General features: G+C 35.3%; 1 protein-coding gene across 1 annotated transcript; it reads left to right on the top strand.

Moving 5' to 3' along the window:
* Positions 1-2,800: 2,800 nt before the first annotated feature.
* Positions 2,801-14,016, top strand: clpxa (caseinolytic mitochondrial matrix peptidase chaperone subunit Xa). Its single transcript, XM_058782856.1, is given in 15 exon segments — positions 2,801-3,137; positions 3,140-3,166; positions 3,802-3,953; positions 4,089-4,206; positions 5,134-5,288; positions 5,393-5,555; positions 7,145-7,186; positions 8,344-8,520; positions 9,099-9,263; positions 9,363-9,451; positions 10,420-10,584; positions 10,748-11,050; positions 11,868-11,960; positions 12,072-12,178; positions 12,824-14,016. Coding segments are annotated over 15 exon segments (1,872 nt in total). The 5' UTR covers positions 2,801-3,112; the 3' UTR covers positions 12,915-14,016.
* The last annotated feature ends 218 nt before the right edge of the window (positions 14,017-14,234 follow it).

Below are 14,234 nucleotides of genomic sequence, written 5' to 3'. Positions count from 1 at the left end.
GAATACATACAATTTAAAAACATGGAGCTTTCACAATTCGCATCTAAAAACTCATGGAAACGCGAGCTGCGCACCTGAGCTTGCGCTCTCGTAGTGTTTGCCGTTGCTAAGCAACCATGAGCCGCGCTCGCCTTGAAGACAAGAAGGTTTCAACTCACTGCAGGGCTGACGCGCGTCTACAATTAAATAACGAACTTGCACGCTCAAACATGTATGGCTGTATAAATCCAATTAAGCTACTAGAGGTAGCATCAGTACAACCATTCAGGTTGTAGCTGTATTTGACAGTTGAGGGAGACGGCCGCTTTCCCGCGAGTGGGCGTGGTTTCAGCGCCGACAGCGGACACGCCCCCAGCGTTTGAGAGCAGAGAGTCCTGCTTTGTTTTTCAAAGATTTTGATAATTTATTTTAGTTACTTGGCGGGTTTTTTTATCATTCAAATTTGGCTGTGTGGTTAATAACACATTTTTCTGTTGTGTGACAAACTCAGAACACATATTTTAATATCACTTTACACGGACTTTAAATATAACAAAATGTGTATTTTTAAAAACAATTTAATAAAATTGTACATGTTAAATAAAATCTATATTCACAATATAACCACTTTATTTGTATTAAAAATGTTATATTGTTGCAATTACATTCCATGATACCTCTCTAAGGTATGGCGGGAACATCCATATTTTCCCAGCCAGCAGACTTATGTGGGGCCCAGATGGGTGGCTCCTGGGCTCTCTAACTGGGGCCCAGCCAGTTTTGTCCTCAGTTTCCATGAGGGCCCCACATGGGTCAGCCCAGATGAAACAATGAAATGAACACTGCTCAGTATGCATACTTCAGAGTGCTAAAATAAGACTGAAGCAGCACTGCAGTTCAGTAGATAATTGAGTGATTAATCTAGTACTGATTGAGCATTAGTGACAAACACCTGCTTAAGAAAAAAGAGACAAGCAGAAACACAACAGCTGCTACTGACTTCCAGCCACAGCCTGCAAAACAACTGCAAATAAAAGACATTAGATCTCTGAAGATCTCAGCAGAGGAGGATTAAACAACTCCACAAACAGCATCACCAGCTTTACTCATTACTGACTTTATTTCTGTCAGACTTCCACAAAAGTTTTTGAGAATTACAGAAGGTCAAATGTTGGTTTTATTGAAAAGTATATTTGTCACCATTATGGAGAATAATGCTTTGAACTCCTGCGTCACATAAACACATACAGACATAAAGAATCAGTGTATGAATCTCAACAACGGTGACATGATTCATGCTGCAATGCATTCTGGGTGCAGTACACAAAAGTCATCCATGGCTCCCAGCATGCATTGCATCACCGTTGTTGAGATTCACTGATTCTTGATGTCTGTGTGTCTGAAAGAGTTGACAGTTAAAAATCCAAATTCATAATATCCGATCTGTTTTTTCTCAGGGTTAGTAATGTATTTAATTTGCTGATAACAACAAGCCACTTCCAAATAGTAATGAGCTCTATGAGAGAGACTGCTTTATAATGTTAAAGTCTGTGTGACCATCAATAACCAACCAATAGCAGCTGATCCCCTTTGATTCTAGTTTTCTTTGCAAACAACAACATGTTTACTAAATACATTGTTGCAAATAAAACAAACATAAAGAGTAGAATAAGAGTCAAGAGCTCTATTAAAGCAAACGTTATTCACCATAATGGTGACTTCAAACCAAACTCTTTCAATAAAACATCATCATCTGTACCGCTGTATTTCTCAATAAGAGCTTCTCTAGACGTCTGACAGAAATAACGTCAGTCTGGTTAGTAATGAGTGATGCTGTTTGTGGAGTTGTTTAATCCTCCTCTGCTGAGATCTTCAGAGATCTAATGTCTTTTATTTGCAGTTGTTTTGCAGGCTGTGGCTGGAAGTCAGTAGCAGCTGTTGTGTTTCTGCTCGTCTCTTTTTTCTTAAGCAGGTGTTTGTCACTAATGCTCAATCAGTACTAGATTAATCACTCAATTATCTAATGAACTGCAGTGCTGCTTCAGTCTTATTTTAGCACTCTGTAGTATGCATACTGAGCAGTGTTCATTTCATTGTTTCATCTGGGCTGACCCATGTGGGGCCCTCATGGAAACTGAGGACAAACCTGGCTGGGCCCCAGTTAGAGAGCCCAGGAGCCACCCATCTGGGCCCCACATAAGTCTGCTGGCTGGGAATTGTTACAAATGCAATCTCTAAAACTCAATTAAATATGTATTTTAAAACATAAATGTAAATATTAACAGTGCACAAATTGTGTTTACCCTACAGAATACAAACATGCAAGCATTTTATGATTTATTGGTATTTAAAGTTTATTTCAACTATTGTAAAGTAGAGGGACACCACTTGCCACCACAAATGAAGAATGACCCAGTTATGTCTGTCCATGATTCCCTAAATTGAATGTGTTTGTTTTGCATCTTTAGTAATTTTGTTTAATAAAAATCATTCATATGCTTTTATTTAGTTAGTTAGTTAGTTAGCTAGTTAGTTAGTTAGTTAGATTGCGAAGGTTTTTTTCAGGGTGTTTATTTTTTTAATTAATCTGTTATGAATCCTGAAAATGTGTAGTAACACTCAGACGCACACTTTGTACTTTTCTCTGTACAGTTTCAGGACAGCTGTTTATTGCTGCGGTGGGCAGTGTGTTGCAAGTTGCTGTATTGTAGTTGTGAAGATGGACTTTTTGTTTCCGCTCATTGTTAAAGACTGATTCACTGGCTTTAGCGATTTATTGATTCATTTGATTCGCAAGTGATTCACTGACCCTAATGATTCTTTGAATCTTTGAAGATTGATTCACTGATTCTTCAGTGACTCAGAGTGTCATCGGTTGTTTACTTGTACCAGTGTCTTGCTCAGACAGCAGTGTGGGTTAGTTCAGCTGCCTACAGCAGCTCCCAGAATAACGTATTTCGTATATTAATGTGATTGATTATTTTTCAGTTCGCAGATTGGGGTTAAGTCATTTATTATTGTCAGGCCTGTGTTGAATGGCTTTCAGTGCGTTAGCTCTCAGCTAGCGCTAACCGTCCAGCGCTCCTCAAATTCAACAGATTCAGTTCGTCCAAAAAAACAACAACACTCAAACATGTCGTGTACGTGTGCGTCAGCAGCGAGAAACTCATAAATTCAGCTCATAAAGGTAAGAAAGTCATATTTTGAAAAATATTGATGTTTGTTTGTTTCTTAGCCTAGTTAGTTTGGCTAGCGCGGCTGCTAGTTTGCTAACACAATATATAAACAATCCATAATGATGTACGATTATAAAAAATAATTACAAATCCGCCTTCTTTTAGAAAAATGTATTTTTAAATGCTTTGTATAGAAAAATTATTAATAACACTGGACATTTATCAACTAACATTACTTCTACTGCACTACACATGCGCATTGTTTATATAATAAGATTATTTATTAAAATGATATCGTACGACTCATTAATGAGTATATTTAGTTGTTTATTGTATGTCATTGGTTAGTTTGGCCTGGTGACTATTTAAAATAAAATTTTTTTTCATATTATGAAAAAAATATTTTTTTCATAATATGAAAATCAAATGACTTGATTTGTCAAGACTCGTGTAGTTTGATTAGAGACATTTTATCTTATCGTTTGGATTTGTGTTCCAGTAAAGTGTGATTTTTTTTTTTTTTTTTTTTGTTGTTGTTGCCAATGTCCTGTAGCGGCACTTCAAACAATATGACTTCATACCATGATTGTTATTGTTGTTTTGAGTGAATTTCCTCCTGAAGCTCACATGTTTGTGTTTATGACAGGAATATCTGGCTCCAGAGTCCAGTTACTGTCACTGAGCTGTCCAGGGACTCGTGAGGTTCGTCTGGCACGCCGCGTCCCCGTGAGGTCGTTCTCTGAGACGACTGTGTATTATGCTTCAAAAGATGGGGTGAAAGATGGAGATGGTGGAAAGGTAAAATGAAAAATATGCGCTTTTCATGTCATACACTCCTTACAACAAGGGGTTGAGAAGGAAGTAATAACTTTGCCAGTGTAATTCATTCTCTTCCTGGAAATTGTTTTTGTTTTTTTCCTTTTTCCATTTAAGAAATCAGTTGGTGAAGGAAGTGGAAAAAGAACCAGCTCTAGTAACTCCGGCAAAGGAGGAAGTCAGCTGAGGTGCCCCAAATGTGGAGATCCTTGCACACATGTAGAAACATTTGTTTGTGAGTACTTCATTTCATATAATATTTTACTTTTATTTTTTGGTTTCACTTTTGAAACCATATCTGTCTGCTGTGTGTATTACTGGATTTCTCAAGGTGATCATATTTTCTTTGTAATACTGACCTTGTTTCCAAAGAGTTATGGTTTCTTTTGGCCTTGTGTATGTTTAAGTAGGCCAGTGTGTTCACTGAACTAACTGTTCAATGCTAAAAATAAATCATACACAACAAGTTGCTTTTTCAACTGCTGGTACTTTAGTTAGTAACATGGTTTAAAAGTTGCATAGTTAAAAGCAAAGATTGAGATTGTTTAAATTGCAACTTTATTTTCTCTTTAATATTTTAATTTGAATGTAATTGTTTCAAGGCTGTCTTTCAAATCTTCCAGTTTGCGGGCTTGTTTGTAGTTGTTTGTAATAATAATAATAATAATAGCATTAGGGAATGCAATATGCATAGATATCTTATAGCAGAGTTGTAATTTCACAGTTGTATTGTTGAAAAAAACAAACAAAAAAAAAACACTTAAAATTTAAACAAAACATTACTGTTGTAGTATTTCACTGTGAAATAAATTGTATTCAAAAATGTAATAATAATTTTATTTTACAGTACAACTAAAATTACAATTTTAATATAAGATGGTTTGTGCATTTTGCATTCCCAAATAAACATTAAAAGAATCCCAAACTCGGAACAGATGCAGAGATGAGTTAATGTAGACCTTAAGACACTGAAAACACTGGATCATGAGCTGCTTGAGTGCCACGGTTCAATCTAAAACATGTAACCCATATTTGAATTAAATTGCAGCCTTTGTGATTTGATAATCTCACTACACAATGTCGCGATTATGATTTTAATTCAATTAATCATGCATTGCTTAAAAAAAACAACACTGAGGAAGATGTTATTTCTCTTTTGCAGCATCTACACGCTTTGTGAAATGTGAAAAATGCCACCACTTTTTTGTGGTGCTTTCAGAAACTGACACTAAGAAGAGTTTGAGTAAAGACCCAGAGTCTGCAGCGGAAGCTGTCAAGTTGGCTTTCCAGCAAAAACCCCCTCCGCCACCTAAAAAGGTAAATATTCTTTTAACTTTGAGATTTTTAAAGAATGTAACACCCAAGGTTAGCTGGTGGTCTCCACCTTTGTACGTAATGTCTCTGTTTTTGTTTTCTCGCAGATCTATGCTTATCTTGATAAGTATGTTGTGGGTCAGGATCATGCTAAGAAGGTTCTGTCGGTGGCCGTGTACAATCATTATAAACGCATCTACAACAACATGCCGTCAGGCTCCAGGCAGCAGCAGGTGGAGGTGGAGAAACAGGCCTCCCTCACTCCTCGAGGTTTGTACTGCAGAGCGTGTGTATGTGTGTTGAATACACATAGAAGGTAGGAACAGGTGGTTTTCACTAAACGGTTCTTATGTAAGAGACTCATAGCCATTAGGAAATTAATCTGTTCCAGGATACAAATTATACTTGGTGTCCTCAGAAAGCCAGGTTTCACTCAATCAGTAGAAAGCACAAAATGGAGAAGTGACTCTTTGGTGAAACACACAGGTTGTTGTGCTTTGAAGATTAAAATTAAAATGAATCCAGCTTTTTAAAAATTTTTAAATGTTCATTGAAGTGTGCTATTTTTTTCAAATCCCTGAATCTAAAAATGAGAATATCATATCCCACTTTTAAAAGAATAATTCGCACAAAAATGAAAAATGTGCTGTAAATTAACTCATTTCTCATTTGGAGAAATTTAGGATTTCATCACTTGCTCACCAGTGGATCCTCTGCAGTGAATAGGTGCCGTCAGAATGAGAGTCCAAACAGCTGATAAAAACATCTAGTGGTTTAACGGATCACAAATCTCACGGTTCAGATCATATTATGGTTTTTGAGCCACGGATCGTGTCGTTTTTCGGATCAGCAAGAAAAGAAAATATATTTCAATGTAACTTTGCTTTCCATTTAGTACTTAAAGCCAAGTACTTCTTTTGATACCACAGCAAAAAACTACTAGCCTAAAATAAGGTCGGTAGTATTCAGGTACAGAATTAAGTGTATAATATAGATTAAAATCGCTTGCATGGTAAACTTTCACTGTATTATGGTTAAATTTTGCAATTAATCCACGGGTTACATGCATGCCGAACCGCATGGCTAGGTCCGTATGGATTACAGATCAACTATTATCCGTTCAACCACTAAAAACATCACGGTAATCCACACAACTCCACTCCATCAAATTAATGTCTTATGAAGTGAAAATCTTGTAAGAAACAAACCCTTAATTAAGATAACGTCATACTGACTGGAAGCATTATTATGGATTATGGACACATATTTTGGCCAGAAGCAACGGCTTAAAATTAAAACACCTTAAGGATAGATTTGTTTATTACAGACACGCAACTTTTCACTTCACAAGATGTTAATTGAGTGGTGTGGATTATTGTGATGTTTTTATCAGCTGTTTGGACTCTCATTCTGACGGCACCCATTCACTGCAGAGGATCCATTGGTGAGCAAGTGATGAAACGATAAATTTCTCTAAATGTTTTACGATGAAGAAACAAACTCATCTACATCTTGGATGACATAAGGGTGAGTAATTTTTCATTTTTGGGTGAACTTTTCCTTTAAATGGTCTAATTATTTATTTTGGTTGTGTCATGTTTAAAATAAAGGACAAGCCCTTCATGATAGGTCTCCATTGTGTACCTTTTTGAATCTTCTAATCTTCTCATTTTAGAAGCCAATATAACCTCCATTGTGATGTACTCTGTCCATCAGTATATAATCCAACAGCAGCATTTCATGAAATCTGTTGTCTTTTGTCATTTGGCATTTGTACAATTCAGCTGCAATTTTTCGAGGTTTCTTGTTCTGTGAGAATTGGTAGTGATTTCGTCGTAACTGTCCTCCTTTCTCTGTAGAGCTAGAGCTAAGGCGACGGGAGGATGAATACAGGTTTACAAGTAAGTGTATGTCAACACCCATAATCTGCATTATTGTCTATGTGTCATTTAAACCATTTATTTTTCGAAACAAATTTGTTCTGTGTTGTTTCAGTTTGCTTTGATTTTTGTTGGGTGTTGTACAAATGCCAAAAAACATGTAGTCTGTTTTCTTCATTTCCTTTAACCTTTGTCATTGTTGAAGTGTTAAATTAATGCATATTGACGTAAGTGACAATGCATGTATCAGAAACAATGCTGTTATGATTTAGCAGATAAGCAGAGAGGGAGTGCCCTACACTCAGTCTACACCATTCAGTCAAAGGTTCTTTAAAGAACCATCTCTTTCTTACCTTTTTATAATCTGAAGAACCTTCTTTCACCACAAAGAACCTTTTGTGAAACAGAAAGGTTCTTTATGGAACCAGACAAAAAGGTTCTTCCATGGCATCGTGAAGCACCTTTATATTTAAGACTGTAGTGACCTGATTTAGCTGCTGGTTCATGTGTCGCTTTTGTCATATGCAGCTTTCAGAAGTTCTTGTCACAGGAAATCCCTTTAGATCCTGCGAATAGAGCAATTGTGCACACTAAGCAATTTGACCTTACCAGTTAACAGTGCACGCAGCAACTAATCTCAAAAGTACATATTTTGGTGCTGTAGTTATCTGTTATTTTAAGATTATTTATACTTATTTGTGAAATGAAACTAAAAGATTAGCTTTTATTTTTAGTTTTCATTGTAATTTTGGTTTTAGTATTTTTATGCGAGTTTGGGATTAGTTTTTAAATGTCTATTTAGCTTTATTTTTATTTAGTATTAGTAACATTAGTATTTCAACTGTTTTTGTTAGTTATTTGCAAAAGCAACATATTTGACTGTACATTTTTTTTTTTTTTTTACCAATTTATATTTTAATTGACTGCCCCAGCAAGTGCATTAACGTTAACGTAATGAGTGAGAAGTTTATATCTGTGGAAGATTCATTTTAAAGGTCTTGTGTAAACTGGACTAATTATGTAAGACATAAAAATGTTTGATAAGATGAGATTTTCAAAGCCCTGAATTATTATATACATAATGAAGATTCCCTGAAAGTCAGAAGTCATTTCTGAATGCCCTAAGTAAAGTTGTAATTTTTGCTTTTTATGTTTTTGCTTTTATGTAATTTGTCCAGAGCTGCTGCAGATCGCAGGGATCAGTCCTCATGGAAACGCTCTGGGTGCCTCCATGCAGCAGCAGCTGAACCAGCAGGCACCTCCAGAGAAGAGAGGAGGAGAAGTGCTGGACTCCACACACGCTGACATCAAACTAGAGAAGAGCAACATTGTGCTGCTGGGCCCCACCGGCTCAGGTGAGACAGAAACACACTTTCAGTGTTGTGTACAATTTGACAGTTGTTCAAAAGCTTGGAGTCAGTAAGATTTTTTTTTTTTTTTTTTTAATTTTAAATGAATGCTTTTATTCATCACGGATGCATTACGTTTATCAAGACATATAGAATGAAACAAAAGGTTTCTATTTCAAATAAACGCTGTTCTTTTGAACTTTCGATTTCACCAAAGAATGCTGAAAAAAGTATCACTGTTTCTACAAGTATATAAAGCAGCACAACTGTTTTTAACATTGATAATAAGAAATATTTCTCAAGCAGTGAAGGATCATGTGACACTGAAGACTGGAGTAATGATGCTGAAGATTCAGCTTCACAGTTATTTTTTGAATTCTAATAATATTTCACAATATCACTGTTTTACTGTATTTTGATCAAATAAACACAGCCTTGGTTAGCATAAGAGGCTTCTTTCAAAAATCTTACTGGCCCTAGACTTTTGAATGGCAATGTACTGAAAAAAGCAGCCTAAAAGAATTATGTCTTGGGTAAAGTGTGCTAATATGAACAACTAGAAACCTAACTAATCTGTACCACAGGGAAAACACTTCTGGCCCAAACGCTGGCCAAATGCCTGGATGTTCCCTTTGCAATCTGTGACTGCACCACCCTCACTCAGGCAGGGTACGTGGGAGAGGACATTGAGTCAGTCATCGCAAAGCTACTGCAGGACGCCAACTATGTGATCGAGAAAGCTCAACAAGGTTACAGTTGTGGGAAACTTCTGTGACATTTAACCACAGACCATGTAGTCCAGGAGTTTGTTCAATTAAACTTTGATTTGGATGTTGAAATTGTTTCAGGTATCGTGTTTTTGGACGAAGTAGACAAGATAGGTAGCGTCCCTGGGATCCATCAGCTGAGGGATGTGGGAGGAGAGGGAGTGCAGCAGGTTGGTCATTATGTCCTAGGTCACACACTTTAGATATGTCACTGATATTCAGCTGAACTTTGCCCCAAATTGCAAAAAAGCTCACATGTCTGTTAAAGATTAACAGAAACAATCTGTTATTCTTGGAATCTCATTTTAATCACTAACAATAACTTTTGATTGACTCATTTCTGCAAAATCCTACAGAAATAAATAAATTTAGATTTTTTTTTTTTTGTCACACAATTCTGAATTTTTTTTTCTCACAATTGCAAATTTCCATCTAACAATTCAGACTTTATTTCCCTCAGATTTCTGTTCACGTCTTGCAATTCTTTTTTTTAACGAAATAAAAAGGTAATTGCAACTTTTTATCTCACAATTTTATATATATTGATCTTCTCTAATCTTTTTGTATTCTATCTTTTTCTTTTTATTTATACAATTTATATTTATATTTATACAATTAACAAAAGTAAAAAAGTAGCTAGCCTTTAACACTAGCTTGCTCTCTTCTTTTTCTATTCTATCGGTTTTCTTTTTATTTATTATATAATTAAAAAAAAAAAAACTTGCTTCATGTACTGCATTAGGCTAAATGAGACTTGTCATAGTACTTGCATATCATTGCTCTTTTGTAGATTTTGATTGCTTCCATTGTCCTCATTTGTAAGTCGCTTTGGATAAAAACATCTGCTAAATGACTTAATGCAATGTAAGTAAATATATATACTACCAAAAGTGACAAAAATGGTCAGAACTTGTGACCAAAAAGTTGCAATTCCATTTTTAGGTTTTTGTATCCTGTGGCTGAAACAAACCTCAATAAAATGCAGCTTCTAAAAAATTATTTGTCAAAATAACGATTTGTGACTTCAGAAAACAGATTTGAGTCATGCCTAAAAATATAAATAATATCTTTGCTGCAAGATTAAAAAAAAAAAAAAAATTGTGTGGTGATGATTGACATGTTTCATTATTTTTGATAGGGTTTACTGAAGCTACTGGAAGGCACTATTGTTAATGTTCCTGAGAAGAACACAAGAAAACTGAGAGGAGAAACTGTCCAAGTTGACACCACCAACATCCTGTTTGTAGCATCTGGAGCATTTAATGGCCTTGATCGTATCATCAGCAGGAGAAAGAATGAGAAGGTGAGTAATAACAGTATGTTGACAAATAACAACAAGGTTTTATTCACACAGTGATGCAAGATCTTCTCGGTTAATTAATTTTGGTGAAAAAAAACTAGCAGAATTTCGTGTCTGAAAATGATATTTATATAAACTAATTGTTGCCTTCATATTCCATATGTAGTACCTTGGGTTTGGAACACCGTCTAATATGGGGAAAGGTCGACGGGCAGCAGCAGCGGCTGACCTGGCTAACACCACGGGTGGACAGATGGACGTGGTGGCCGAGATCGAGGAGAAGGACCGGCTTCTGAAACACGTGGAGGCCAGAGACCTCATTGAGTTCGGCATGATTCCTGAGTTTGTGGGCCGTCTTCCTGTTGTGGTTCCACTACACAGTCTGGATGAGGAGACACTGGTGCGGATCCTCACAGAGCCACGTAATGCTGTTGTGCCTCAGTATCAGGCTCTCTTTAGCATGGACAAGGTTGGTTCCTAATATATAAACACCAAAAAGAGTCCTGTGCTAATCTGCGTAGTCAATAGTCATAAGTATTTCCTGGGTGCAGGGTTATTATTGTCATCTAAAATAAAAACTACACTAAAACCATAAAGAAAAACATTTTCGGTACTGGAAATAAAAAATGAAAAATGAAACTTTTTTTCAGCTAGTTGCCAAGGCATCATTTCTCATTTACTTTTAGTGTAAGAAGTACTAAAATAACTAAAGCGGAAATAAAAATTATTTTAAAAACTATATAGATACATTTTTAAAAAACAAAAGCTAAAATGACAAAAAAGTTTTAAACAACTTTAAAATTTAAATGGAAAATAAAATAAAAGCTAATAATAACTATAATAGTATATCAATGATACTAAAACAACACTGCCTGGATGCATAGATTCAATTCACATTGTAGAAAACAAAAGGGAATCCACACGCCAAGCAAGTTCTAAAGGATTTTAAAGTACACTGAAGTGCACAAATGAAAAAAAAAAAAAAAACTAATACACAAACAGATATTTAATAAGTTAATTTAAATTAAAACCCTAAAATAACATGCTAAAATGTCAATTAAAAATAATAACAAATATAAATTAAATAAACCCTTTTTCCCTTTTATCATTGTTGTTAATTTTTAATGTTTAAATTAATATTACATTTATATAAGTTTTTATTCGATTATTAAACAAATGGTTTATAGTGCTTTTAATTCAGTAAATATATAATGTAGTATAATGTAATGTGGCATAAATTAAAAGTGAATCATGAAGTGTTTCTGAATGTCTTTGTTTTGTATTAGTGTGATCTCAACATGACACCTGATGCCCTGAGAGCGATTGCCAGACTGGCTCTGGAGCGTAAAACTGGAGCACGTGGGCTTCGATCCATAATGGTAAGAGAATACTGTGTTGTTTATTTTGTGACATTTTCACTTCCTCAAAGGCATGCTTGTATAGTGACGTGTGCTCTTGTGAGGTCATAAGCTGCCACTATATCTCAACAGGAAATACTGCTGCTAGATCCAATGTTTGAGGTGCCACATTCAGATATTGTGGCTGTGGAAGTGAATAAGGAAGTAGTTGAAGGAAAAGCACAACCTCAGTACATAAGGTGAGAGCTCACATGACCTTGTTTATTTTGTCATCTTGTGTGTCTGTATTCAAGTTTAAAGTCTCTTTTGACACACTTGGAACTATGGACTCTTTTTATGCATTAAAAGTTATTATTTTTCTGAACAAATATGCTGAGAGTGGTAAATTTAAGGAAAAATAAAAAGTTAAAATATAAGTAGGGTCTGCCATGCATTTGAAGAATTAATTTAATCTTTTTAACTGTTTCATGAATCTATTTCATCATCTTACCTTCATCTTTTTATTTGTTTATATATTTATTTGAACTGTATTGCACATTGCAATTAAACCATTTTTATCAAAATAATTCAAAAAATTATACACACACATATACACATACACACACTTATAATTCAATAAATATTATTAAAAACAAGAAAAAAATATGTATCTGCTCTGAATCAATTTTTTTAATGCAAACAAATAAAGCTTTCCTCATTCTAGGCTCAATAAAAAATTATTAAACTGTTGTTATTATGTACATACTGATAACCTAGAAAGTGTTCTCTAAGTAAACCAGCACACATTGTTGTCCCTTTGAATGTACTGCCTCTCATTCGATTAATGGCACTTTGTGGTCATTTGAATTAGTCTCATTGACTGTATTGCTGTTCTTTCCACTCAGAGCTGCAGCTAAAGACTCCTCTGAGGAGGAGTACGACTCTGGAATCGAAGAGGAAAACTGGACAAGACAGGCTGATGCCGCCAAGAACTAAAAACTACAAACCCGGTTTATAGTCAAGACTTTTCTTTAGCAGATTGTTTGCCTCCTTGGTTCTCCTAAGGGTCCATTACTCACTGTATGCTTGTGATGACTTGTTACTCACTTTGGAAAATCTTATTTCTTCCCAAATCTTTCCCAAAATATCCCAAATCTTCTCTCATTTAGAGACATGAGTTTAAAGTCAACCAAATTCTCCCCTGACACTTTCCTCGTAAAGAGATTAACAGTATGTGAAATGTAAAGAGAATTTTATTTTATTTTTATTAACTTGATCTTGTAAGTGATTTTTATGAACCGTTTGATTGGACACCAAACAGAAAGTGAAGAGGGCTTGTACCAATGTATGTTTAACTTCAGATTCCCTATGTCTCTCTTTGCAGTGCTTGGAATAAAATTATGCTTTTGTGTCATTCTCGGCCATGTACTGGTTATATTGATATAAATAGAGTTGCTTATAAAGCTATATCGGATCACTTTCATAAAATATCCCAATATGCCCATGGTAAATCAGTTTTTGTAGCTGAACCACGTGTATAAGAATTAGAATATGTATTTTATTAAGGTCTGTTTAATTTAATTAGGTCTTTGAATGAGCTGGCTTGTTTTTTTTTCCTTCGATCAATGCTATGGGTTTTTACGTCAGTTTTGCTAGTACTCTCAATCTGCTATTTGCATTATGATAAGGGTCTAGAAAATCAGTAACTGGCTGGAATTGTATTGAATTGTATCAATGTGCTGTCACGATTTCTGTTGTTATTCACAAAGTGGCCCAGTGATTGAAGATTTATTTGTATTGGCCAGATTAAAACAAATTGTACACAAGTGACTTTGGTCTCTTTGGGAAAGTTGTGCATCAGTAAGTGATCTCTGCTGAATTCCCGGTGTAATTCATTTTCAATCGCTTCACAGAAATACGATTTTTTTTGTTGTTGATTGTTACAGAATAAACTCTGATTAAGTGCAAAGTGGGAAGGGGTTACTTTTTTGTATAGAGACAGCAGAACCATGTATGTTTTTGATCCTCACACTTCAAGTCAAAGCATATATGTACAAAACAAATATATGTAGAAATAAACTGTAAATATTCTCACTGAGCAATGCAGGTCTTCTGTTGTATTTTAAGGAACACTGCAGTGACAATTAGAGAAAGATCATGCTGTTTCAATCCTGTATGACTTTCAAAAGCAGATGACAGCTTCAGTCATCGTTCACTTTGACAGCATGCAAAGAAGCAATGAAAGTGAATAATGATGGATGTTTTCATTCTGTCTAACGTCTCTTGTTGTGTTCCATGGAAGAAAGTTATAACATG

This window comes from Onychostoma macrolepis, chromosome 07 (genome assembly GCF_012432095.1).
Source record: "Onychostoma macrolepis isolate SWU-2019 chromosome 07, ASM1243209v1, whole genome shotgun sequence".
NCBI classification, from domain to species: Eukaryota; Metazoa; Chordata; class Actinopteri; order Cypriniformes; family Cyprinidae; genus Onychostoma; species Onychostoma macrolepis.
The sequence above is the reverse complement of the archived record's forward strand: the minus strand, read 5'-3'. Positions and strand labels throughout refer to the sequence as shown.